At 42.0% G+C, this 27,970-nt stretch overlaps 2 protein-coding genes across 6 annotated transcripts in view; both read right to left on the reverse strand.

The window, feature by feature from the left end:
* Positions 1-1,036: 1,036 nt before the first annotated feature.
* Positions 1,037-5,088, reverse strand: TMEM81 (transmembrane protein 81). The gene has a single exon (XM_060178695.1). It carries the CDS (start codon positions 1,996-1,998, stop codon positions 1,192-1,194), a length of 807 nt encoding a protein of 268 aa, XP_060034678.1. The 5' UTR covers positions 1,999-5,088; the 3' UTR covers positions 1,037-1,191.
* Positions 5,089-5,256: 168 nt separating this feature from the next.
* Positions 5,257-27,970, reverse strand: part of RBBP5 (RB binding protein 5, histone lysine methyltransferase complex subunit) — a 49,553-nt gene continuing 26,839 nt past the window's right edge. For 4 of the 5 annotated variants that reach the window (XM_060178692.1, XM_060178690.1, XM_060178691.1 and 1 more), the window contains 8 exons: positions 25,023-25,142; positions 24,507-24,660; positions 24,338-24,409; positions 21,710-21,827; positions 15,363-15,432; positions 14,771-15,000; positions 12,147-12,338; positions 5,257-5,570 (listed from right to left, as the gene is read on the reverse strand). In XM_060178692.1, the coding sequence (XP_060034675.1) occupies positions 5,542-5,570; positions 12,147-12,338; positions 14,771-15,000; positions 15,363-15,432; positions 21,710-21,827; positions 24,338-24,409; positions 24,507-24,660; positions 25,023-25,142 (985 nt within the window). In that variant the 3' untranslated portion in view covers positions 5,257-5,541. The remainder of the gene's footprint in view (positions 5,571-12,146; positions 12,339-14,770; positions 15,001-15,362; positions 15,433-21,709; positions 21,828-24,337; positions 24,410-24,506; positions 24,661-25,022; positions 25,143-27,970) is intronic. The other variant, XM_060178693.1, reaches the window with a different exon arrangement.

Consider the following 27,970-nt stretch of genomic DNA (forward strand, 5'->3'; position numbering starts at 1 on the left):
AAAGCAGAGAATCACTGGTCTATGCTTCTGGCTTCTGCTACCTCCCAGAGAGGGGAGAAAAGAGAGGCTAAAAATTGCTCAAGCACAACTAACTAGCTCTGTTGGTGGTCCAAGAGTCCACCCAGTGATTCCTCAAGCCAATTATGCCATACTTGGTCTGACTAGCCTCAGAGGGTATTAAGATGGGATTCCCCATGGAGGAAAAAAAGGATGAGTCCTCCCTTTATGTATCATGGCTGCTCTAAGAAACCACTAAACTAGATCTTTTCAGGAACACAAAACTTCAGTGCACTAAACAAGCTGGAAGGGTAGAAGCAGGGAGCAGCCCAAGGAGCCACAGTGAGCACAAGGGGACTGACTCCAGGGAGCGGGGTACTCATCAACATCTTGTGACGTCAGCTACATGCCTGAGTCTGAGGTAACCAGATTCTGCCCCATATGGGAAGATGTCATTCACTCCTACAAAGCTGTCTGCTCAATGTTTATCCTAGGAAATCTGAGGAACATAAAAGCCAGACTGTGGGAAAACCATAACAAACGGGAGAACATTTCAACTGAAGAGCAGAAAGAATAGGCTAGAATGCCATACCGGTAACTATGAATCATTTTTATTGAAGGAAAAAAAAAAACTTTTCACTAGCAAAGATACTCATGAGTCCCTCTCCCTTATTATAGTGCTGGAGAGAAGAAGAGGAACAGAGTTGAAAATGGGAGAAAATGGGAGAAAGCCTGGACAATCCCCCAGGAATAGGGGAGAGAGCTGTAATCAGGTTTTCTGGGTTCCAAGTGGGTGGGCTAGTCAGGAAGAGAGCTCTATCTCTCAGGGACATAGAGAAGTTAGAGGGAACACCTAGTGACTGTGTTGTTCTGTCCACGTTCCCATTGGTTAACTCTCTTGGCAGTGGTGATCCCTTAGTAGATCTATAACCAGGCAGCAAGAACTCTGCTGAAAAACTCGATTGGATTCCTGGAGAGACAGTCCCTTCACCACAAGTGTATGTCAGTCTCTTCACCCACCAGCAGTGTACACTGCACCACCTCGCTTAGCCACAACCCTCTCCAGAATCTAGAAAACCTGTCAGTTGGTTCTCCAGGAAGTGGAAACTTAGAGCCTGACCCCCCGCCCCCATTTCTTGGTCAAAAAATAAACTCTCCTTCGTTATCTATACTGGTGTTTGTCTAGTCTTAGTCCTAAGAGGGGGAAGCACCCTGCAGGGTCTGCAGCAACTGCTGTAGACAGACCTTCACCTGTCTACTGCTGAAAAGAGCACTGACCAACACACCTCCAGCCACTCCGCTGACCACACCAAGTGCCAAGGTTAAAGCCACCTTTTTCTTCCACAGGGGGCGGTGAGGCCTGGAATAGTTGACCACATTCACCTCCAGGCCCTCATCTATTAACTTCTGCTCCTCAGTCAGGGACTGCTGGAAATTCAGATTCACCAGCTTTGGAGGAAGGACCCTCAGCCCAAAGTAGAGTCTCTTGACACGTCTCAAATTTTTCAGCAGTTGCACATCACAGCGGTAGGTCCCAGAGTCGGACTCCTGAGCAGACTCGAACTTCACAAAGTGGGAGCTGGCTCTGAAGGGCTTGAACACCTCATCATCGGTTGATATGATGCCCCGAGCGAGTCTCCAGGTGAAGCGGAAAGCCTCGCGGCCAACCTCCAGGATGTCTGTGCTCAGACAACTCAGCTCAAACTCCTGCCCTATGACGGTGGTGAAGTGCAACATCCCGCAGATCCAGTTGGTCAGACACTCCAAGCGCTGCGACAAACACTTCCTCCTCACTCCATCAGGGCCCACCTCACAGACGGTCTCCATCTTGTAGCCGAGACCACAGGTGACTGTGCAGGTTGTGGCATTGACAATGACTCTCCCCACAGCTTCCTGCAGCTTCTCAGGGATGGCCAGGGTTTGGGGTAAAGTCAACACTGGAGGCAGACAGAGCACCAGTGTCAGGCTCCAGAAGAAGAAATTTGAGGCCCAAGTCTTCATGTCTCAGAGACATGCCAGCACCCCAAGGTATTCCAGCTGAACCCTCTACGAAACCATTAACTCAAGTCCTGAACATGAGACAGTCTTCAAAGTTGAGAGGTATAATGCATGCATTGTAACAGTGCAACTTAATGAACAAAAGTTCCATCCGTATTAACAGGGGAGGACTCAAAGCAGAAAAATCTGAGTCACACCGGTTATTGTTCTATGTCTGCTTGTTAATGACCACTTAATCCATCTTCATTTTTTTTACCATGCCTTGACATTAAACCCACTTCTTGGGAAAAGATAAAGACTTCTCAAGTGAATTTACCTCACACAATGAAACTATCCTCTATTTCATCCTCTCTCCTCCCCTCCAAATTGAGGAACAAATCTAGAAGTTTCAAGACCCCAGTTACACCTGACCAAGTAGAAACTAATTACTACATTTTCTAAAGAAAAAAAAGGATGAACTTGAATTGTTACTCACTTTAAATACTCCTAAATTTCCATTAAAAGGTTATGAACTCTGGCCAGGGAAGCAGTGACTTCTTGCTCAACTTCTACTCCCTCTTCCATAAGTGAAGGATGCTCTGCCTATTTTGGGAAGGTCACTTTGAGCATCAGGCGATAAATTGTACATGCAAACATTTTGTAAAGTGTGAAATGCTGCTCCATGTGTAAGGAACTTAAAATAGAAATGAAAATGCATGAAAAGGGCCAAAAGTCTTTTTTAGAGTATGAATGTCTATCCAAGACAGGCAGCTCCTCTCCCCCTTCTAGGCACTCTGCATTCCCAAGGTCACAAACAGTATTTTTAGGGGGAGACAATGGGTAACCCTCTGTGCCTCTCAGCCTACCCCCTTTATCATGAAGAACAGAGATGCTCAACATTCACTTGGGTCAGGTTGCTAGGGAACAGCTATGATGTCAAAGGTGGACTGTCAGGCACAGAAAAGATTAATAAGCAAAGACATTTTGTGGTGATTAAAATCAAAGACTTGACTTTCTGAACCATTCTTTGGAAGGCAATGGGTATTCAGTGGACTTTTAATGCTATTCTAGGAGGGAAAAAAGGCAAAGAGGAAGTGGAGAGGGCAACTGCATTTATACTTTAAGACCCTCAGAAGGCAGGAAATATCCTCACATGTGCCTTTACAATCTCCAGGGTGCTGGCAGCACTGGGCTTTCTGCAGAGCAGTTACACTGATACTAAAATACTTTGAAGAGAAATACTTTGAAGAGAGTTCATTCCTGGGTGATCTTTTTGATTTAACAAAAACCTTTTGAAAATTATTATTACTATCATTATTTATGAAAGCGAAATAGAGAGAGACCAGAGCACTGCTCAGCTCTGGCTTATGGTGGTCCTGAGGATTAAGTCTGAGACATTGGAACCTCAGGCATGAATGTTTTGCATTAACACCAATTTTTTGCTTTAATCATTTATTGTCTACAGGCAGACATGTGAACTACCTGATGATAACCCTTACACACACCTTCCAGCTCTGCATTTTCAGACAGGATAAAGACTTAACATCAGCACAGGAAGTTGCATTTTTTTTTTCAGAGTCAAGAGGTTGGTGGGCTTCAGAAGTGGTTAGTGTCTATGAACAAACACATCATTTTTTTTTTTTTAATAAACATCCGATTTTATTTACAAAGCATTAAAGCTTCAGCAAGAAATACCCAAGGCTAAGTCTTGTCTCATACAAAACTACAGAACATTCAAAAACAAAACAGTGGAGGCAGAGGGTAATCCAAAAAAAAAAAAAAAATGAATGTGCATATACTGTACAATCTGAGAGATTTGAACTGAGATGAATAGGTTTTAGGAGAAGAGCTGAAAAATATACCAAGAGCATAAATACTTATTAGGAGCTGCTGCCAGAGACAATCTGACAGGACTTGATTTCCTCAGTTGCCAATTTAGAAGACAGACACACACATAGACCTCTGAACACCAAACCATGTACACATGGAAATTTGTGTACCAGCCTGCACAGCATTGCAGTGCATGGTCCAGAGAGATGGAATGGAAATAATCTCTGGAAAACAAAAATTAGTAAATTACCTACGTAGAACCATAGTCATTGGTCTGCTCTGAAAAATGAAATGAGCCCCAAGAAATAAGCACTTGAGGAAAGAGGAGGGGTATCTAGGATTAATTAGAGACAGTTTGTAAGTTTCTTGGGAAGTACTGGGTATGCTGGCTCTTATACATATGGGAGAAACAGGCTCTTGGTGATATGTTTTTTTTTAATGTTTATCCAAAAGGTAATCAACTGGTTTGTCTACCTATAGAAGCACCTCCTGCTGACAGATTTTTACCATCAGCACAGAGCTTAAACTCTCCTGTGAGAAAAGGTGCCCCAGACCAAGCACTTCCAGTGAGCTTAGTGCTCCCTGTGGAGAGGCCAGTCAAGCCCTTTCCAGACCTGGCTTTTTTATTTTGGATTTTCAGAGAATTTCAAACACCTAATATGCACAGCCATCCAATCTGCTATTTTATATAGAAAGAACAGTAAAGACAAAAAATTTTAAAAAAGAATTAAAAGCTAAGCAACCTTTCACAGAAAGGAAGTGAGTGAAAACATGGGAGTGAGGAGAAGGAGCACAGACACAAGACTGAGGGCATCTACAGCAATGATCTTTTTTTTTCATTTTCTTTTTCTTTTTTTTTCTTCTTTATCTTTGAACTATGTTGTTACAGCTTTGATTTTTGGACAGTTTTACTTCAGTCCTTGCATAGATTCCCCCACCCCAATAAAAAGGAAGCTTGCTGCGAGACACCTTGGTTTGTTTCCATCTCTGGAAGTCAGCACAGGTAAACCCATAGAAACCACTGATGATTCTTTGCTGGAGACAGATGAAATGCACTATCTTCAAAAACCATGATTAATGAGGCTGAACCACACTGGAGGGAAACGTACAGTGAAAAGCAAACAAGGACAATCCCTGATCTCTCACAGCCCAGCTTCTTGAGCACAATGTGGTTGTGTTAGGAGGAACAGGCTTTCCTTATCTTCCTTTTCTGAAAACTGGAAATCTTTCACACACTTTCTTTTCTGCCCACCCTTTGAAAACAATGTGGAAAATATAGGCACTATCTCATGAGAGGGTAAATCTAAAAATAGAAGGAAATGCAACCAGTTTTTCTAGGATATGAGTAGCAAATTTTCAGATTAAGAACCGATCACTCAAGGATACACAATGAAGACGGAAGACAAATAGGAGACGGGAAAAGGCAAGTCAAAATGGCACCGGGTACAATCGTTTGATGAGCAAAACAGGTATCTTTTCTCCAGCAATGTAAGTAAGCATTAAAATTCAAGTGAGTCAAAACTCCCATTCAATGTCTTCACAAGTCCTCATTCCTGAGAGCCTATTTGAACTTATGCTTGAAAGGAAAGGGATGTGTATTCTTCTTCCATAATTCACTTCTTCATTCAAACATAAAATTCTGTCCTTAAATTAAAGTCAATCTCAAATGACTGACCACAGTGTCCAGAAGCCACATGATGGCAAAGTAGGGAAAGAACGAAGAAACTTCAAGAGTCTTCATAACAGTTCTGAGATCGCTCCCCCTGCTAAGATTAGAAACAAAAAGACTTCTGTTAGCGTCAGCTTACATTTAGAAGGTCAGAAATACTGATGGATGCTGGATGATGCTACAAGCATACATGGGCTTTAAAATTCTCCCCTTTAAGTTATAACCAAAATCAACTCCCACCTATTCTGTGTTGAAGAAACAATCTAATCTCAAATTCCCACCCTAGTATTTTTCTTAGTATTGCCCCGAAGAGGTGATGGGCTGGGAATGGGGTGTGAAAAATGATCAGAGTCCCTCACACTTTCTAGGTTGCTCACCTTCTCCAAGATGGAATCTAAAAAAGTGCATTAAGTAGAGAAAAGCAAATTCTAGAGTACTGCACTCTCAAACTTCATATATTAGACTAATGAGTCACTCAGTGATTAACAGTGAACAACAAACCCTTTCCCAGAACCCCTGTTTTTAAGTGATATTCTTATCACTGCAAAATCCCAAATATGATGAAATGTTAATGAGAATTGTCCACATTTCTATGTGGCAACTGATGGGTAAATAAAACCCTAAAGAGTAAAATCAAATGAACACTTCCCTGATGTGTTCCATAGAAGCTGTTCAACCTCTGAGGGGCATCCTTAAATGGGCTGCTGTGAAATATTAACTAGGAGGTGTAAAAAGAGAACAAAGTGAAGAAAATCCTCCGAAATATCACTTGGAATGGAGGAGAACATGCCACTTGAAGGTAAAATGGTTTAAAAAAAAAAAAAACTGCCCAAGTTATGAAAAAAAAAAAGGACCCCCACTTATAAACTTTGCTTTTAAACTGACTTTTTAGTTAAAAGTTCACAGATGAAAATTGGAAATAAAAGTATATTCTGAGAACTGATTGAAATTATGAGGTACAAACACTCCTGGAATGCTACACCATTAAAAATCAAATTTAAACTTTAGTTTAAATTTAAGTTTAGTAGAATGTAGTTAGCAGCAAATTTGCTTAGCATCTGTTTCACTCTTGAATTTTTTCAAAAGTTTTGAGATAGATGAATCCACTCCATAAGTCCCAATTTCACCTTTAAGGCAAATTTCCGTGATTCTCCCCACAGTATATAAATAGACCATATAGTATATAAATAGACCAGTCTAGCTGAGGGGAGGGGAGGGAAGGGGATGGGAGGGAGAGGGAAGGGGATGGGAGGGAAGGAAAAAAATCCCCAGTACTAAAAACATCAGAAACAGCTCCCAATGAACAGCTTGTTGTTGGTCTTACCAACAGCTGCCCGGCCAGGGTGGCCTGAGGAAACGCCAGGTCTAGCTGGGATGGAGCTCAGTGGTGGAACAGCACATGCTTTGCATGTATTAAGTCTTGAGTTCAACCCCAGCACCAAAACCAAGCAATCAACAACCATACACTGGTTTTTAAGCATCACCTTAGTCAGCTAACAAGATCATACAGACTGAGAAGGAATATTCAACCAGCCAAGTGAATTTAGCAGGAACTCATAAATTAGTTTTTCAAAGAAAGGTACATCATCAAAGAAGTTGAAGAAACAGCCACGTGGGGGGGGGGATGGAGGGGAGGGGTCAGGGTGGGCAGAAGGTGAAGTCCTCACTATCAAGCACTTACAGCAATTGGATTCAGGTCCGGCTAGTGGGCTGTGCAGCAGACAGACAGCAGTGCAGCCAGACAAAGGCAACTGTGGTGCACATGCACCCCTGGAAGGGGTAACTGCCCTCCTGGGCCTCTGTCACCCTCAGCAGACCCAGGTGCACACTAGCTTCTTCATGCCCAATACCTCACAAGGCCTTTAGACCAGGTATGTGGCAGATCACAGTCTTTTCATCTTTACTGAAGCTTACAGCCAGGGAGACCCCTAGCTCTTGGGAAATCTCAAGCAGTCACAGGGCAACAAGGACACAGGTGGTCTGCTCCTCTCAAGTTCATTTCTGAGGGCCAGTGCCTGGAGATGATTCCAATAAGAGGCCTCTGATAGGCACGGCGAACTAGGTCAACCTGGCTTTTCCCAAGCTCTGGGTTCCTCTCACCAAGTGGCAGTGATGGGTCCTCACTCTCTTAGCAAACAGTCTTCGTGAAAGTGGGTCTACTGGCAACACCCAATACTAATCAGCTGTCTGACAAGGAAGAATTTTCTGTAGTCTGATTCCAGATGGCCAGACATTTCTAAAGTAATTTGTAACTCACACAGTCCTTCCCTGAAATGCATGCTCTCTGTTGCATTCACTAAGGCTACCTGGGGATTATTAACAGCTTCTTCAGGAACCAAATGTATATATTAACAGCTGTCATTCTATCTTGAATAGTAATGATCTATACCTAGAATCCTGCATAAAAAAATGTGGCTCTCACACGAAAATTTTGGGCAGAGTCCATAAAGCCTTAAGTCTACATATCTCAGCCTCAAGCACTCTAGATCAGGTTTTATTTCTTAATATTTGGAAAGAAAATCTGCAGCGATGGCATAATGCTTCTTATTGAAAATCTCCAAAATGGGAGAAAACACAAGACTGTCAAATTCCAAAGAGCTTAAATGAGCGGCCTCTGGGATCATGTGGAAATCTGCAGCAGATGCCAGGCTGCCTCAGCCTGCTCCGGGACACTCCAGCTAACCACAGGAGTCGATGAAACCCCATCCTCACCCAAAGAACCCTGCGCAAAAGACAGATACTATCTAAAATGGAGGTTTCTGATGGGCTCTCTGACACCCAGTTCCACCACTCTTCCCAGGCTGGCAGCCCTCACAAAGAGCCATACCACAGCACAGCTGGGATACAAATCTGATCCAGGCCTTCTGAGACGCCTTGGGACAAAGTCACAACACCCCTGCTAAAATCTAGTCCTGTTCTTTGGCACACTCTGAAGTATCTTATGATTTCAATTTTACTCGGGAAAAGGATAAGAAAATAAGCCAGAGAAGAAAAGAGAAAATGGGAAGAGAGATGTTTAGATTAAGTGGGGGATATGCAATGCGATGCAAGTAGTCACAAGAAGGCAGAGCAATCCACCTCATTGCTCTGTGTGTTGTCAGAAAATGTATCGGTCGGGCCTTAGTTTAACAGTCTCTGGGAGGCCATTTTTCCCATTTTTATTGCCCTTATTGTTATTGTGGTCATTGCTGTTGTTACCAGATAGGACAGAAAGAAATCGAAGGAGGAGGGGAAGAGAGAGGGGAAGAAAGTTAGACACCTGCAGACCTGCTTCACCACTCATAAAGCAAACTCCCCCCTTGCTGGTGGGAAGCCAGGGTCTCAAACCAGGATCCTTATGCCTATCCTTGGGGGTTTGCACCACGTGTTCTTAACCTGCTGCACTACCGCCTGGCCCCCATCTCTGGTCCTAAAGGATGAAGACTACAAAGGTTGCCTCTGAGACTGACCAGCTCAAGTATCTAAAAGAAATAATACAAAAACTAGCAATCTACCTTGAAGCTGTAAAGATACCAATTCCAGCCTCTGGTTAAGATTGGTAGTTTGTAGACAGAGAGGATGTGGAAAAAAACTCATAGGCTCTCGATATCCCTTCTTGTTTTGAAATGCTGACATGCTGAAATGCTAAAATATCTTCACAGAGCTCAAAATTTCACTGCCAAGAGTAGTCAGTATTTTGAGAATTTTAGGGAACGAAAGTTCCATTCCATTAGGAATGAGTAAACTTAACATTTTTATTCTGACTTTCATTTAGACATTGATGAAGACATATTCTCATTGACATGAGAAATACCTCTGCTGGACTCTGAGCTGTACTACCTAACAGTTCTTCACAAAAGCCCAAAGTGGGAAGTACTAGAGATACTCAGTTCCTATTGGTAACTACTTCAACTAAAAGCTTTTTTTTTTTTTAAAGAATTTATTTATTTATTCATGAAAAGATAGGTGTGTGGGGGGGGGGGACGGGACCAGACATCACTCTGGTACATGTGCTGCTGACCTTATGGTCGAGAATCCATTACTTTATCCACTGCTCCATCTCCCAGACCACCCTCAACTATAATTAAAAGTTGGAACAGGGAGTCGGGCTGTAGCGCAGCGGGTTAAGTGCAGGTGGCGCTAAGCACAAGGACCCGCATAAGGATCCTGGTTCAAGCCCTGGCTCCCCACCTGCAGGGGTGTTGCTTCACAAGCGGTGAAACAGGTCTGCAGGTGTCTATCTTTCTCTCCTCCTCTGTCTTCCCCTCCTCTCTCCATTTCTCTTTGTCCTATCCAACAACAATGACAACAATAATAACTACAACAATAAAACAACAAGGGCAACAAAAGGGAATAGATAAATAAAAATAAAGATAAAAAATATTTTTAAAAAAAGTTGGAATCACTGCATCAGAGAAAAGAAATAAAAATAAATTTTTTAAATGCACAACTGATGCACCACCAAACTCAAATTATTTTTTTATTCTATATATCTAGAGTCAAAGAAGAGAGAGGGACCAAAGTACCACTGCACCAAGGAGAATAAGAAGACAGACACCATTCATGGGGTTTCCTTCGGTGCTGTCCATGGTCATGGGAATTAAACCCATGAACTCACGTACAGTAAAGTGTGTGCTCTAGCCACTGAACTATCTCTTGGTCCCAGAAAATGTAAAATAATAAGAAAAGAAAACCCATTTTTAAAATTATATACTCACTAGCAAAAAAGAAATAACTATGTACTGTTGAATGTAAAACATTAATTCCCTAATAAAAAAAAAAGAAAAGAAATAACTATACATTATGAAGAAGCTGAGAGACTACAGTATGTAAATGGTTTCAGTATGTTTGGCCACATTTTAAATAACCCTGAAGCAATTCAGCACACTGAGCCAGGGAAATCTATTTAAACTTTAAATTATGTATCTTCTATCGTGGCATCAACTTGCATAAGAGTGGGTTATGGAAGGACTATTTCTATTTACAAATAGTTATTGAGCTACAATTTTCATTGGCAATGCTTGTGTAACTCTTTTGGGCTATTTAAAAATATATACAAGTATAGCCTTAGGTGAACTGAACGTAGAAGTGATAAGTAAGTATCAGTCAGACCATGAATATTGATGGTAAAAAATGCTAGTGCTCAGCAGTATGGTGTTGAACTGTGAAAAAAAGTCTAAACCTAGCAAACTGAAGTCAGAATACTCAAAATGATGAGAACTGAGTCTGCTTTAGCTTCATATCACCCCCTTGGATTAACAAATTTCAATTAAAATTTATAAGAAGGGGGAAAACTATGCACATCAATGATATTCATTAGTACTGACCCTGAGTCTACTTGCCTAGTCACAGAAAAGTACGAGCATTTAGGAGGGCTGGGCAGTGCACACCCAATTGAGCACACAAGTTACCATGTGCAAGGACCCCAATTCACTCCCCATCTGCATGGAGAAAGTGAGTTAAATAGGTCCGTAGGTATCTTTCTCTTTCCTCTCCTCTCAATTTCTCTCTGGAAAAAAATGGCCACCAGAAGCACTGGATGCACAGTTCTGACACCAAGTCCCAATGATAACCCTGGTGGCAAAAAAAAAAAAAAAAAAAAAGTTAAAGAATAAGAGCATTTGATGAACTAAAGTAGCACTTGTATATGAAGCAAAAAAAGTTTCCAAAACTCAACGTTTTAATACAAATGGACTCCAATTTGATTACTTTATTTTCTAAGATAACATTTTTCCTTTTTTAAAAATATTTTTATTTATTAGATAGAGATAGCCAGAAATTGAAGAGGGAAGGGGGTTCATAGAGAAGAAGAGAGACAGAGAGACACCTGCAACACTGCTTTACCACTCACAAAGCTTTCCTCCTGCAGGTGGGGACTAGGGGCTCAAACCCAGGTCCTTGCACATAGTAACATGTGCACTCAGCCAAGTGTACCACTATCTGGACCCTTGACTACTATATTTTCTAATTAAGGGATCGCTTAGCAATGACTCAAGTATTTATTTGGTAAGAAACTAAAATTATTTTTCATCTTCCAATAAACATCCTTCAACTACATACAAATGGGGAAAACCAATGTATTTCAAAAAGTGTCAACAAAATACATACAGATTAGTTTGCATCTTTATGGTAATCTTGTTTCAAAAAAATGAGATACCTCATCTTTTTCCTTAACATAATAGTACTGCTAACAAGTTCACTGCTGCTTTTAGACTACTAGGCAAGAGAAAAACACCTCTAAGGATTTGAACAGTTTGAAAAAGAAAGAAGAAATATAAAGTTAAATAGAGATGATATAAAGCAAACATATTTCTGGTCACCAGTCTGGCTCTTGCATTTAAGGCAAACAAAACAACAAGTCCAAGAGCATATACAAATGAAGAAATGAATTAAACCAGAGGTCCTTACCCTTTTTTGGGTCATGGGTTTTTCTGCCTCACAAAAGCATTTACATTATATTTGCATATGGCATCAGGGGAACACAGATTCCTTAAAACCAATTATGGACCCAAGGTTAAGAGCCACTGTATTAACTCAGATCTCACTAAGCCTGCCATTGACAGCAGCTTAAAGCTCAGAGAATATGTTACTAGAAGAATGGAAGGAAGAAAAAGTGCTGCAGTTAGTTGGCGTCAGGGGCTCTACAAAGCAAGGCCACGAAGCAAGCCAGACACTGCTTCCAATGTGTCCTTACCTGTCAAGGGCTGGCTGAGTTCCGCCTGCACTTTACCCTTCGCTGATCCTTCCAGAGGTAAACCTCTGTCCCCTTTGTAGAGTTTCGGTTTAAATGGAGAATCTTTCTCTTTACCTTTTGATCCTTTAGGCCGGCCTGCTTGCTTCTTCTTGGATTTGCCATCCCCCTTCACACCCAGTAGTGGATGGACTTCTGTAAAAGGACAGACAGGCATGGAAAGGAATCTACATACCCACAGTCTCATCACCCCAGCTCAAAAGCAGAGCACTTCTCTTATACCCCATATCCACTAGTACAAGGAGGAAAGTCTACTTAGTTTGTTGATTATAATAAAACTATGCAAGTGGTCACAAGATGAGAAAGAGTTGCTTGACCAAACGGGACACATGGCCCATAGGCTTACATCAAGCCACATAACCTCCAAATTTATAAGGCCCAAGCGATCATTGACACTTTATCACATCAAACCAGAACAGGAATGCTCACAAGTGAGAGCAGAAATGAACTGGGCTCGAGAATTAGACAGACCAGGGTAGGACTCTTAACTCCACTTCCCAAGACATTGAGCAAATAACACAACCTGTGAGAATCTCAATTTTCTCTGTAAAGCAAAGATAGTAAAATAACTTGTGGAACTGATGTAAAAGTCACCAGTGTAAAATAAACCACAAAACAGTGCCTGCAATAGAGTAATCACACAACTGATGGCATCAGGGAAATGTCCAGTGTAAACAACTGAGCTGTAATTCACTGACCAAGAAGGATGTCCATTAACACATATACATGCACAGCCCTACCCATCCTAAAATTTGCTGATAAAGGCTCCCATAGTCAAGCCGGAAAAGATGGGGGGAAAAAGTTTTCCAGGCCTAGCCATCAAATACATCAAATACAGCCACTTCTGTCACGTATTTCTCCTCTTACAGAGAAATTCCTATCACCCGCCCAAGCTGGTTTCCGCCCAGGAAGATCTACCTGCGAACAAGCCCTGGCCCTCTCAACTTACATTGAAAATGGATTCCAGAAGAATTTAAAGATGGGTGCTGTCTTTGTTGATCTCACAGCAGCCTATGACATGGTCTGGCACTGTGGTCTCCTATCAAGATCTCAAGATGCCTGCCTCCATGGGTGGCCAACACTATATCGTTTCTTCTCCAAAACAGAAGATTCTGGGTGCATCTGGGTGACAAGTCTAGCAGATGGAGACTTGTCTCAAGTGGTCTCCCCCAGGGCTCTGTTCTGGCTCCTACGCTATTTAATATTTACATCAATGACCTCCCAGAAACTTCTTCAAGGAAGTTCATCTACGCTGATGACATCTGCTGTGCAACTCAGGCATCCAAGTTCGACATCCTCGAGGAAACACTCACGAAAGTCATGTCTCTGATATCTGATTACTGTAAAAAATGGCGACTAATCCCTAGCACTGCAAAAACGGTATCATCTGTTTTCCATCTACACCATGCCTCGGCCTCACGTGAGCTTAATGTGCAGCTTGGCGATACGAGAATCCGGCATGAAGCCCAGCCAGTCTATCTTGGCGTTACTCTCGATCGCACTCTGTCATTTCACGAACATCTCATAAAAAACTGCAGCAAAGGTGGGCGCGAGGAATAACATCATTGCAAGACTGGCCAGCTCCTCATGGGGCAAGAGCGCTTCCACATTACGATCATCATCTCTGGCATTATGCTATTCTACTGCAGAATACTGTGCCCCAGTATGGTTCTGTAGCCCCCATGTCCACTTGGTCGATTCCAAATTATATTCCTCCATGAGGATAATTTCTGGAACCATCCATTCCACCCCGGTTCCATGGCTGCCAGTTCTTAGCAACATCGCCCCGCCAGATATTCGTCGGGATGCGGCATCATCTAAGTTCATTTCCCACATCTACGCTCGACCGGACCTGCCAATATACGCGGGTATCTTCGCCCACCCTGTCCAACGCTTGACATCTCGTCACCCAATCTGGTCCCCTACACCTACACTGAACTTCTCTGTTCCAGACTCTTGGAAACAGAGTTGGCAGTCAGCTGAGGTAAAGAACAAACACCTCATCACAGACCCCTGCAAGCGTCAGCCCGGCTTTGACCTAGCACGTTATGATTGGGCCCTCCTCAATCGCTATGGAACAGGCCATGGCTGGTGTGCCGCTATGTTCCATTGCTGGGGAGCCAGAGACGACCCGAACTGCCCCTGCGGCTCCAGACAGACTATGACCCACATAGTCAACGACTGCCACCTCTCCAGATTCAAAGGAGGTCTCAAAACTTTACATCAGGCTCAACCTGACGCTGTTGACTGGCTACGGAAGAAGGGCAAACGCTAGAAGAAGAAGAAGAGGGAATAAGGAGAAAAAAAAAGGGGGGGGGGAGAAGAATGGTATAAACAGAACTCTGAAACTAGTCAAAAGATATAAAAAGTATCATTCTAGGTATTTCTGAAGAGCAGATTCCTTCCTCAATTTAAAAGACAACTGAAATCATTACAAAGTTGTAAAGCACTACCAAAAAAAGAAGTCTCATGGGAAAAATCACCTTAAGGTAAAAATCATCCAAGCAGAAAATCACCAGCCTGCGTTGGAGCAGTGTCTACCAAGCAGTGGAGGGCGTGCCTCTTACCATCATTTGGTACTCCTTGAAGTTCTATATTGGTTGTTTTGGGTTTCTTCTTAGGTGGTTGGGACCCATCTGCTGAAGACTGCCTCTTCTTCTCTGAACTAGCCCCTTCATCCATCAAGGAGGTTTGGACTGCATCTGGTGGGGGGCCATAAGGATTTTCTTCTGGGTCTTCAACCTCAGGGGCAATGGGTAAATATAACAGAGCCTTTGAATCTTCCAGTTCTTCATCACTATTTGAAACAGGATCAAACAAGAAATTGGAAAAAAGAGGAGACAGTTGCTTAAACCATGAACCCCTCTCCCTCTAGGGCAGATTCACCTACACTACTTATAAGTGACAGGTATGAATCTAAAACTTTAAGAAAGCCAAGAAAAGTAAAAGGAAATGAAACAATATAATTAACAAAAATTCTATAGTAAAAACAAATGGCATAAGTAAACCATTTTAGTTTCTGAAGATTTTCTACAAAAGGAGGAGGGAGGGATTTCTGCACACTAAAGAGTTGTCTTCTTGAACTCTTAAAGGCGAGACAGCTCAAGGAACTGAAAAGGTCTGATACCAGAGACTAGAACTAGCCCTGACAGTGCTCACCTACTACAAAAAGCAGCAATGGGGTCCACACTGGTGACATCTACCTCTTCATCCTCAGCGGCATCAGCACCTGCATTTCAGAAGCACAGCAGAGGTATGAGAAAAAGAAGACTGCGTGGTCCAGGAGGTGGTGCAATGGATAAAGCACTGGGTTCTCAACCATGAGGTCCCGAGTTCAATCCCTGGCAGCTCATGTACCAGAGTGATGTCTGGTTCTTTCTCTCCTCTTATCATTCTCATAAATAAATAAATTCACATCTCCACTATAGAGCCTCTACTTTCCCCAGTCCTGGAACCCTTGGATAGGGCCCACTTTCCCGTATGCCTCTCCCAATCCATACCAAATAATATTGCATCCGCCGATCACAACCTAACCAACGCAACGATTGCCACCTCAACATGCTTCACCTCAGACTGTGTCCAGAGACTTCACGTGTGGAATGACAACCCTTCAGCTTCATTACTCGGGTGAGACCTTTCCTTTTATAGTACACTCTAATTTCATCTCAGGTGGTTCACTTTCTAACAAAGTCCTATAACCTAGATATACACCAGTTTCTGTGAGAGAGAGCTTATGTTCACACGTATCCGTAAACTACTGCAAAATATATTCCTGAAAGCAGAAGTGCACTAGAGTTTGCAGTGAGTACCTCCCTAACACTTCCTCTCCACTATTCCAAGCTTGGGATCCATGATTGCTCAACAAATTGTTTGGCTTCGTATGTTAACTCTCTTTTCAATCACCAGGTTCCAGATGCCACCAGGGTGCTGGCCAGGCTTCCCTGGATTGAAGACCCCACCAATGTGTCCTGGAGCTCAGCTTCCCCAGAGACATACCTTACTAGGGAAAGAGAGAAGCTGACTGGGAGTATGGACCGACCAGTCAACGCCCATGTTCAACGGGGAAGCAATTACAGAAGCCAGACCTTCTACCTTCTGCAACCCTCAACGACCCTGGGTCCATGCTCCCAGAGGGCTAGAGAATGGGAAAGCTATCATGGGAGGGGGTGGGTTATGGAGATTGGGTGGTGGGAATTGTGTGGAGTTGTACCCCTCCTACCTCATGGTTTTGTTCATTAATCCTTTCCTAAATAAAAAATTAAAAAAAAAAAAAAGAAAAGAATAAAGAAGATTACTTTTTTACTTGCAGCTTAATGACTTTCATAAACTGAAACTCAGGAGAAATGAAGGCAGGAGGCTAAGCAGTTTATTTTGGTTAATCATTCAATAAACAAGCTGAATGTTCACACGTTAAAGCAGTAACTGAGTGAAGCTGGGACTGGAAAAGCAGAGTAAAAGCGTCACAGTCTAACTGAGGAGACAAAAACAAACTGATCATTTCAATCCAGTACAGTAAGTGCTACAGTGAGGGCATACGCAATGTGCTAAGGAGATGGGAAAGAGAAACAACTTCAGTGGATGTGTGAGGTTTCACAGAACATAACTCAGTGGCACCAGTACAATCCAGAATGTCCTATATCCTCTGTGTTGCTATGACATTAAAACATATAAGCTATCGGGGCCAGGTGGTGGCGCACCTGGTAGAGTGCACACATTATAGTGCACAAGGACCCGGCTTCAAGTTCCTGGTCCCCACCTGCAGGAGAAAGCTTTGCAAGTGGTGAAGTAGTGTTGCAGGCATCTCTCTGACTCTCTCCCTCTCTATCACCCCCTTCCCTCTTAATTTCTGGCTGTTTCTATCAAACAAAATAAAGATAAAAAAAAATTTTAAGCATATAAGCTATCTAACATTAAATATGGCATGAATTACTCAGTGATCAATGTCACTGGAGCATATGAAATATCACACACAAAAACCTCACTAGACATAAAGCCACATGTTAGACATCTGGGTTAAAAAATTAAATTAAACACAAGTCAAACCTGAAATGGAATTGGAGTATTACACCAAAGTAAAAGACTCTGGGGTGGATGAGTGGGTGGGGAGAATACAGGTCCATGAAAGATGATGAATGACATAGTGGGGGTTGTATTGTTAAATGGGAATCTGGGGAATGTTATGCATGTACAAACTATTGTATTTACTGTTGAATGTAAAACATTAATTCCCCAATAAAGAAATAAATTATATATATAAAAAAAAATTAAATCTTTGTTCTCAAGGAACTTCCTATTTAGAAGAACAAAAAATAAGAAATATTCCCACCTTCAGCGGGAAGCAGTGCTGCAGGTATCTCTTACTCTCCCTCTCTATCTCCTCTTCTCAATTTCTGGCTATCTCTATCAAATAAAAATAAGAAGACCATATAATAACCAACATATATAAAGAGCTTGCCAAACTCAACAACAAGACAACAAATAACCCCATCCAAAAATAGGGGGAGGACATGGACAGAATATTCACCACAGAAGAGATCCAAAAGGCCGACACACACATGAAAAAATGCTCCAAGTCTCTGATTGTCAGAGAAATGCAAATAAAGACAACAATGAGATACCACTTCACTCCTGTGAGAATGTCATACCATCAGAAAAGGTAACAGTAGCAAATACTGGAGAGGTTGTGGGGTCAAAGGAACCCTCCTGCACTGCTGGTGGGAATGTAAATTGGTCCAACCTCTGTGGAGAATAGTCTGGAGAACTCTCAGAAGGCTAGACATGGACCTACCCTATGATCCTGCAATTCCTCTCCTGGGGATATATCCTAAGGAACCCAACACACCCATCCAAAAAGATCTATGTACACATATGTTCTTGGCAGCACAATTTGTAATAGCCAAAACCTGGAAGCCACCCAGGTGTCCAACAACAGATGAGTGGCTGAGCAAGTTGTGGTATATATACACAATGGAATACTACTTAGCTATAAAAAATGGGGACTTCACCATTTTCAGCCGATCTTGGATGGCCCTTGAAAAAATCATGTTGAGTGAAATAAGTGAGAAAAAGAAGGATGAATATGGGATGATCTCACTCTCAGGCAGAAGTTGAAAAACAAAATCAGAAAAGAAAACAGAAGTAGAACCTGAAATGGAATTGGCGTATTGCACCAAAGTAAAAGACTCTGGGGTGGGTGGGTGGGTGGGTAGAATACAGGTCCAAGAAGGATTCAGAGGACCTAGCGGGAGTTGTATTGTTATATGGGAAACTGGGGAATGTTATGCATGTACAAACTATTGTACTTACTGTTGAATGTAAAACAATAATTCCCCAATTAAAAAAAATAAATCAATTAAAAATAAATTTAAAAAAAAAGAAAGAAAAGAAAAAAACAGAAGAAGAAGAAAGAACAGAAGATAAATAAAAGTAACAGGGCTGGGCTGTGGTGTATCACCTTAAGTGCACATAGTGCACAGCACAAGGACCCATGCAAGGATCCCGGTTCAAGCCCCTGGCTCCCCATCTGTAGGAGGGTTGCTTTGTAAGCAGTGAAACAGGTCTATAGGTGTCTTTCTCTCTCTTCCCATCTCTCTCAACTTCTCTCTGTCCAAACCCCAGCGCCCAGTGATAACCCTGGAGGCAAAAAAGGAAAAAAAGAAAGAAAGGAAGAAAAGCAACAATGGGTGATGGTGCTGTGAATAAATTAATGGACTCTCAAGCATGAGATCCTGAATTCAATCCCTGACATTCTATGTGCTACAGTGACCTCTGGTATTCTTTCTCTATAATAAATAAAACCTAAAAAAAAGTATCAGGCCAGCGGTGCTGCAACTCGCCGGCTGCCCTGTCATGACCGACCCTCAGGAGAGGGGCTTCGTTGCACTGTGTACTCGCCACCCGTGAACAGACAGGTGGACTCAGACATCAACTGGTGCCTGGCACAAAGTGTGATAGCTGTTGGACTGGGTGTTGCAACACTTGCATTTGCAGGTCGCTATGCATTTCAGATTTGGAGACATCTAGAACAAGTAATCACAGAAACTGCAAAGAAGATTTCAACTCCTATTCTTTTGTCCTACTACAAAGGAGGATTTGAACATAAAATGAGTAGACAAGAAGCTAGTCTTATTTTGGGTGTAAGCCCATCTGCTGGTAAAGCCAAGATTAGAACAGCTCACAGAAGAATCATGATTTTGAACCTCCCAGATAATCCTTACTTAGCAACCAAAATAAATGAAACAAAAGACTTGCTAAAGGGAGTCGGGTGGTAGCGCAGCAGTTAAGCGCAGGTGGTGCGAAGCACAAGGACCAGCATTAAGGATCCCAGTTCAAGCCCCTGGCTCCCCACCTGCAGGGGTGTCGCTTCACAAGCAGTGAAGCAGGTGTCTGTCTTTCTCTCCCCCCTCTGTCTTCCTCTCCTATCTCCATTTCTCTCTGTCCTATCCAACAACGAAGACATCAATAACAACAATAATAATTACAATAATAAAAAAAACAACAAGGGCAACAAAAAGGGAAAATAAGTAAATTTTTTTTAAAAAAAAAAAGGCTTGCTAGAAGCAACCACCTAAGCACTGACTAATGTTCACATATCACTCTGAAGGGAAAAGGGTAACTTGAAAAATCAAAGTCCTGCAAACCTGTACTGATCACAATCAAAAGCTATATAATAATAAACAATTAATGATCTGTCTTTAAAAAAAAAAAAAGAAAAAAAAAGTATCAGGCCAGCAAAATAGCTCACTTGCCATGTGCCCCTCCCCAGGTTCTGGTCTGATCCACACTGAACTGAAGGAAACTTTTGGTGCTGTGGTATCTTTCACTTTCTCTGCCTCTTTGTCTCTGTCTCTCCATATGAAAAAGTCATTCTAGAGTGGTGAAGCCCCAGTGATGGCAACAAGTAAATAAAAATTTTTAATTAAAAAAAGAAGTACCGTGGGGGCAGATAGCATAAAGGTTATGCAGAGACTCTCAAGTCTGAGACTCCAAAGACCCAGGTTCAATCCCCCACACCACCATAAGCCAGAGCTGAGCAGTGTTCTGGTTGGGGAAAAAAAAAAAAAGTAGTGCTTGCAGTTCAAACACTTCACAAGCAGTGAAGCAAGTCTACAGGTCTCTCTCTCCACCCCCCTCAATTTCTCCCTGTCCAATGGATTCATAGTGTGCTGGCACCAAGCCCCAGTGGTATCCTTAGCGATGATTAAAGAAAAAAATTAAATAAAAAAATAGCAATGAACATGATTACCACCATGACAGAAAACAGCGCATGACTGGCTCATGGCGGAGGTACTAGACTAAGTGCTTTCCATGTATTTGGGGGCCAGGTGGTGGTGTACCTGGTTGAGCCCACATGATAAAATGAATTATCACATTTATTCCCCAAAGCCCTAAGTGTCAGGTCTTTATTCCTTCTATTGTACAGAAGAAGAAATTCCAGTTTAGAGAAGAAGTATTTGGAGACCAGGCCGTGGCATACCTGGTTAAGTGTACACATTACACAGTGTACAAGGACTAGGGTTCAAGTCCTCCAGTCTCCACCTACAGGGGAACAGCTTCACAAGCAGTTAAGCAGTGGTGTATGTGTTTCTCTGCCTCTCTCCCTCTATATTTCCCTTCCCTCTAAATTTCTCTTTGTCCTATTACATAAAATAAAGTTAAAAAACTTAAAGAAGTAACAATACCAATGGAGTACCCAGTACATGTAGGTGCTTTGTAATGCTATGTGTATAGCCTACTTTAATGATTATAAGATAATCAGGAAACTAAATGGTAAGAGGTGCCTGAACCTTCATAATACCTAAGTAAGGTTTTAGTCAAGAACGGTCAAATAAAGATTCTCAGAACACTGTCAAATTGGGGAGTTAGCACCATCTACAACAAAACAGATTTTCATACTTGAAGCACAGAAGTCCCAGGTTCAATACCACCATTAACCTGACTGGAGCAGTGCTCTAGTTAAAAAACAGAAACAAGAGTGGGGGAGATAGCATAATGTTATACAAAGATACTCTCATATGCCTGAGGCTCCAAAGTACAAGGTCCACCCTCCCCCCAACCAGAAGCCAATGCTGAGCAGTGCTCTGGCTAAATGTCTTTAAATATTTTTAAAATTAAAAATAATTACATGTTTAAAAAGAAACTTGTAAGTACTAAGGTTAATTTTCAACACTAAAAAAAGAAATACTGATCTTTTTTTTTTTTCCCCAATAGGAAACACTATCTTCAGTTGAAAATATTGGGAACGGGTGGTGGCGCACCTAGTTGAGCGCACGTGTTACAATGTGCAAGGACCTGGGTTCGAGCCCCAAGTCCCCACCTGCAGGGGAGTCGCTTCACAAGTGGTGAAACAGATCTGCATGTGTCTATCTTTCTCTCCCCCTCTGTCTTCCCCTCCTCTCTCCATTTCTCTCTGTCTTATCCAACAACAACAACAATAATAACTACAACAACAGAACAACAAGGGCAACAAAAGGGAGTAAATATATATATAAAAAGAAAAATATTACCTGTCTGCTCAGGTTCACTCTTATCTTCATCTTCAATATCAAATTCTGATTCTCTTTCCTCATATTCTACATTTTCATCCAACTCTTTGAAATCCGGTGCAAATGCACTCCAATTTTCCTAAACCACAAACAAATGACACTACTTACAAGAGGAAATAAATCTAGACATTAGTGATACAAATGAAAGATTTGAACATAAGAGACTGAGAATTCTAAGATCAAATTTGGGGGATAATAAAAATTAAGTATTCATGTGTGTTACTGTCTTAAGGGGGCAGGACTAGATAGCATAATGGTTTTGCAAAGACATCTTATGCCTGAGACTCCAAGATCCCAGTTATATGCCCTGTATCACCATCACCCAAAGCTGAGCAGTGCTCCGGTTAAAAAAATACACACACGCACACGCACAAACACACACACACACCGTCTTAAGGGACTTCTATGGGCAGGAGTATATAGCATAATAGTTATGCAAACAAATTCTCATGCCTGAGTCTCCAAAGTCCCAGGTTCAATCCCCCGCACAACCATAAGCCACGGCTAAATATTACTGTGGTAAATAAAAAAAAAAATTTAAAAGATTTTTATGTTAAACCTTGCAAGTTAATAAGTCATTTCTCCATTATCTTCTTTAATCTTTTTAAGATGCAAGTTTGATGTAGAGTGTTAAATTTTCTTATGAATACATCCATCACAAATATAAAGATGGACAAGACAAAGTCAAGATGTGTAATGGGCACTGAGCTGAAAATGTGAAAAATACACTAGACTTTCTAAAGGGGGGGCAGCTGGTGGCACACCTGGCTGAGCACACATGTTACAATGTACAAGGACCCAGGTCAAGGTCCCCAGCTTTAGGAGGAAAGCTTCACAAGTAGTGAAGCAGAGCTGCAGGTGTCTCTAACTCCCTCTCTCTCTCCCCCTCCTCCTCATTTCTGGCAGTTTCTATTCAGTAAATAAAGATAAAAAAAAAAATTTGGTTCTCTGACCCATCTTGGACAGAGCTAGAAGGAATTATGTTAAGTGAACTAAGTTAGAAAGATAAAGATGAGTATGGGATGATCCCACTCATCAACAGAAGCTAAGAAGATCTGAAAGGGAAACTAAAAGCAGGACCTGATCAAATTGTAAGTAGGGCACCAAAGTAAAAACCCAGTGGTGAGGGGTAGACATGCAGCTTCCTGGGCCAGTGGGGGGTGGGAGTGGGCGGGAGGGATGGGTCACAGTCCTTTGGTGGTGGGAATGGTGTTTATGTACACTCCTAGCAAAATGTAGACATATAAATCAGTAGTTAATTAATATGAGGGGGGAAATCGATTGTATGTCTCAAAGTTTCTCAAAAGACAAACTGAATCTTTTTAATATATAGGCTATGTATTTGATATGCGGACTCTCTCAAAAGCCTAGACCAAGTAGATTAGAAGCATCCAATAGCACAGCTATATACAGGATACTGGATACTGTACAGCAAACCATAACAAAGGGACTTTTCAAAGTTAACCCAATTAACAAATAATGTGATGATAACATTAACTATCGATTGTCTTTTTGAACCCTAAGACAGCAGGAACCTCACATCTCCACTATAGAGCCCCAGTCTTCCCCCAGTCCTGGAACCCTTGGATAGGGCCCACTTTCCCGTATGCATCTCCCAATCCAAACCAAATAATACTGCATCCGCCGATCACAACCTAACCAACGCAACGATTGCCACCTCAACATGCTTCACCTCAGACTGTGTCCAGAGACTTCACGTGTGGAATGACAACCCTTCAGCTTCATTGCTCGGGTGAGACCTTTCTTTTTATAGTACACTCTAATTTCATCTCAGGTGGTTCACTTTCTAACAAAGTCCCATAACCTAGATATACACCAGTTTCTGTGAGAGAGAGCTTATGTTCACACGTATCCGTAAACTACTGCAAAATATATTCCTGAAAGCAGAAGTACACTAGAGTTTGCAGTGAGTATCCCCCTAACACTTCCTCTCCACTATTCCAAGCTTGGGATCCATGATTGCTCAACAAATTGTTTGGCTTCATATGTTAACTCTCTTTTCAATCACCAGGTTCCAGATGCCACCAGGATGCTGGCCAGGCTTCCCTGGATTGAAGACCCCACCAATGTGTCCTGGAGCTCAGCTTCCCCAGAGGCACACCTTACTACGGAAAGAGAGAGGCAGACTGGGAGTATGGACCGACCAGTCAACGCCCATGTTCAGCGGGGAAGCAATTACAGAAGCCAGACCTTCTACCTTCTGCAACCCTCAACGACCCTGGGTCCATGCTCCCAGAGGGCTAGAGAATGGGAAAGCTATCATGGGAGGTGGTGGGTTATGGGGATTGGGTGGTGGGAATTGTGTGAAGTTGTACCCCTCCTACCTTATGTTTTTGTTCATTAATCCTTTCTTAATAAAAAAATTTAAAAAAAAATAAAAATTTAAAAAAAAGAAAAAAAAATTGGTATAAAGACAATGTAGAAATTGTCTTTGTACCAAATCTTTCCATCAAAAAACAGAAATCTAGACGCATGAAACTTAACAAAGTAGTAAGAATCACATACAAAAGAAAACAGTATCACCTTAGCTTTCTAGTCTTAAAGCAATTAAACCAGAAAAATACTTACTACTTGATTCTGAGCCCAGATTGATACCACACCACTAGAGATGGATGCTATGATGGGCCGAACAGGATGCCACTAAATGTTAATGAAGAAAAGAAAAAGATGTTCTAAGAACAGACTGAAGGTTTTCTGCACAATGTAAGTAACAGCAGTAACTGCCCACTCTACTCACAGCAACGTCCAGCAGAAGTTCTCCTCTTGTGCCGTGGAGAATCTTTACCAGGTTGCCAATGCTCTTCTCCCAGATGTACAGGGCATGCTGCCGGGCTGAACCCGCCACTATGTACTCCCCATCCCCAGAGAAACAACATTTCTTCCATGGGGTCCTAAGGGACAAAGAAAGTACCCAGGGGTAGAACTGGGTGATAGCTGGCCCACTGGGGTGCACACTGCACCAGGTCTGAGGACTTAGGTCCCAATTCGCAGCTGACATATGGGAAGCAGCACAAAGAGAGAAAACGTCCTTTACAAGTGGTGGAGCAGTGCTGTGGTGTCTCTCCTCTTTCCCCACTTTGTCTCTCTTCCTCTATCTGGAAAAAATAAAGCAAAGGGTCCACCAGAAGTGGTGGAATCACACAGGTACAAAGACCCAGTGAAGGCCTCGAAGGCAGGAGAAAAAAAAAAAAAGTGCTCAGGAGAACTGGAATCTAGCCCATGAATTATCACATATTCCTGTTGTGACACATACCGATTTACCAAATCCTGTAATTTCTGCATGGGTTCAGGCTCTCCATCTCTTCCACAGGTTAAGATTTCTCTGCCATCATACACTCTGATAATTCGATCTGCTGTGTTAATTAAGAAGCAACTATACAGAAAGGATAAAAACATCACACCAAAGGTCAGAAATCTGTTCCTGATAACATTTCCTATTACTAACATTTAATAGAGCATAATACACTAGAATAGTTTTTTTTTTATCTACTTATCATCTTCCAAACCAAAATACCACCTGAAGTAAGACAACACCTTACATTTCCTTTGGGTCCCTCACTATTTCTCCTTTGCTGACCCCATACTATTTCTGTTGATATTTCTTTAAAAAAAAAAAAAATTGAGATCTGTTTCTCTCCTCTACTCTCCCAGATCAACTAGGAATACCAAAGGAGACCACCTGGGGCTGCAACAAGACAGGACTAGAACGACTTCAGGAACCCACCAAATCACCAGTAAGTGCAAATCCTTGTGGCTAGTGGACAGAGTGGAGCCCAGGGAGGAGATTAAGTGGCTGGTAACAGTTTGTCAGTTGAGATACCACCTCCAATCTGTTCCACCAACAAGGGGATGGGTGAAGGGAGGAGAGACTCACCAAGTGCAACTCTCAGTCTCCATTGCTACTGCCCTAAGAATCTGGAGCAATCGCAGGGAGGGACACCAAGGGACAGAGTACTAACCAGGAAACTCAGGAGAAGACTTGTACCTCAGTGGCATAGCAGTGGGGCTGTGAAAGTCTCTTTGCATAACCACTGGATTATCTCTGCCACACCCTGCTTTATCTCTTGGTCAGGAGTCAGTGATTAAACTAAGAAGCCTACTTATAGTTTAAAAGTCCTCAGGCTCCCATAGCCTACAGGGAAGAAAAAGCAAAAAAGTCTTTTAAGCCACTGAGCTCCAAATCAGGGAAAAAATACTATTGAAACAACTATTAACTTCCACCTTCCACCACTGTGAACCCTTTAATTACCTTACTTAGACACAAGTCAATCTAGGCAACAGTGATCAGTAATTTTAAAAGTACTGAAAGAGGGAACTCATAACATACTATATAGAATGGTTTAAACAACAAGAAGAAATATTAGAGAAATGAACCAGGACAAGAGTCCAGCTAAAAGCCCCCCAAAAGGTGAAGCACAAAATAATGAGGCCAACATCCAAACACTAGCTAAGGAAATAATCATAGGAGTGAGTAAAAAGTTTGAAAGACTTGTCATTAAAAATACAGAAAGGGAGTCGGGCGGTGGCGCAGTGGGTTAAGCGCATGTGGCGCAAAGCGCAGGGACCGGCATAAAGATCCCGGTTCGAGCCCCCGGCTCCCCACCTGCAGGAGGTCACTTCGCAAGCGGTGAAGCAGGTCTGCAGGTGTCTTTCTCTCCCCCTTTGTCTTCCCCTCCTCTCTCCATTTCTCTCTGTCCTACCCAACAATGACAACAATAACAACTACAACAGGCACAACAAGGGCAACAAAATGGGGAATAAATAGCCCCCAGGAGCAGTGGATTTGTAGTGCAGGCACCGAGGCCCAGCAATAACCCTGGAGGCAAAAAAAAAAAAAATACAGAAACAACAAATGAGACTCTGGAAAAAAATACTAATTATCTCAAGGTTATTAGAGAGCTGAAAGCTGAAATAGCTGAGCTAAGAACACAACTAGATAAGCAACATAAAACAGTATCAGAACAGGGTAACAAAATAGATGAACTCCAGAAAACAGTAGAGGGGAGAGAGAATAGAATCAATGAAGCTGAAGACAGAATTAGCAAGACTGAAGACGAATTAGAGACAACTAAAAAAGAAGTAACAGATCTCACAAAGAGATTAAGAGATACTGAAAACAAAAACACAGTCCTATAGGATGACTTCAAAAGAAACAATATACACATTATTGGCTTACCAGAGGAAGAAAGAGAGGGAGAGGAAGAAAGCATTCTTTAGGCCATAATAGCTGAAAACTTCTCTAGTCTAGACAACATCAAAGACATAAAGATTCAAGAAGCCCAGAGAGTCCCAAACAGAATTAACCCAGACTTAAAGACACCAAGACACATCATATTTAGAATGAACAGGAATAAGGATAAAGAAAGGATCCTGAAGGCTGCAAGAGAAAAACAAAGAGTCCCGGAAGATGGCGGACTGAGAAGCTGCTAGTGGTTTGAGCTCTGACCACATCTTCTGGAAACGGTAGGATTTTCTGCCTTTAGTAGGCCAGTCAATAAGGGTCCTAGCAGTGACACCAAGGAGATGACTATAACTTAATTTGGGTTAAAAAATAGAATAGAAAAAAAGGGGACAAAATTTTTTTCTTTTAAATTATTAAGCATACCTCTGCCCCCCCCCCCCATAACCAGTCCCTGGGGACCAGCTCCTAGCAGGCTCCCCTGCTGAGCTTCTTTCATTACCAAGATTCCTGTCCCACCAGGGAGAATCATTCATTCTAAGTCTATACCCTTCTGAAACCTCTGGCCTTTTTCCTTTCTAAGTAGCCAACCCTCCCCACCTCACCCCGCATAGCTAACTAAATAATTAAAAATAAATAAATAAAAACTCTTTCCTTTCACCACTCTTTTATGACTGTTCTTTTTCTTATCTTTTTATTTTTCTTTCTTTTTTTTTCTTTTTCTCATTCTTGTCATCCTTTCTTCCTTAATCCTACAGCTTCCAAAGCCACAGGCCCCATTCCCCACACCACCAAACAGTGTGCTTTTTTGAATTCACTGATACACATTTGGGAATTATTTTGGGGAAGAATTCTGACTCGGAGTGGACTCTCACTGCCAGTATCTCTGCTCAACTTCCCTTCCTCTTTTAGCTACCCCTAGAATATACAGTGGATAGTAGATTTGCATAACTGTCTATTTCAGCTATCCTTCTCTAGTCCTGAGGGTGTTTTTTTTTTTAGTTTTTTTTTTCTCTTTCTTA

Source organism: Erinaceus europaeus, chromosome 19 (genome assembly GCF_950295315.1).
Source record: "Erinaceus europaeus chromosome 19, mEriEur2.1, whole genome shotgun sequence".
In the NCBI taxonomy this organism is placed as follows: domain Eukaryota; kingdom Metazoa; phylum Chordata; class Mammalia; order Eulipotyphla; family Erinaceidae; genus Erinaceus; species Erinaceus europaeus.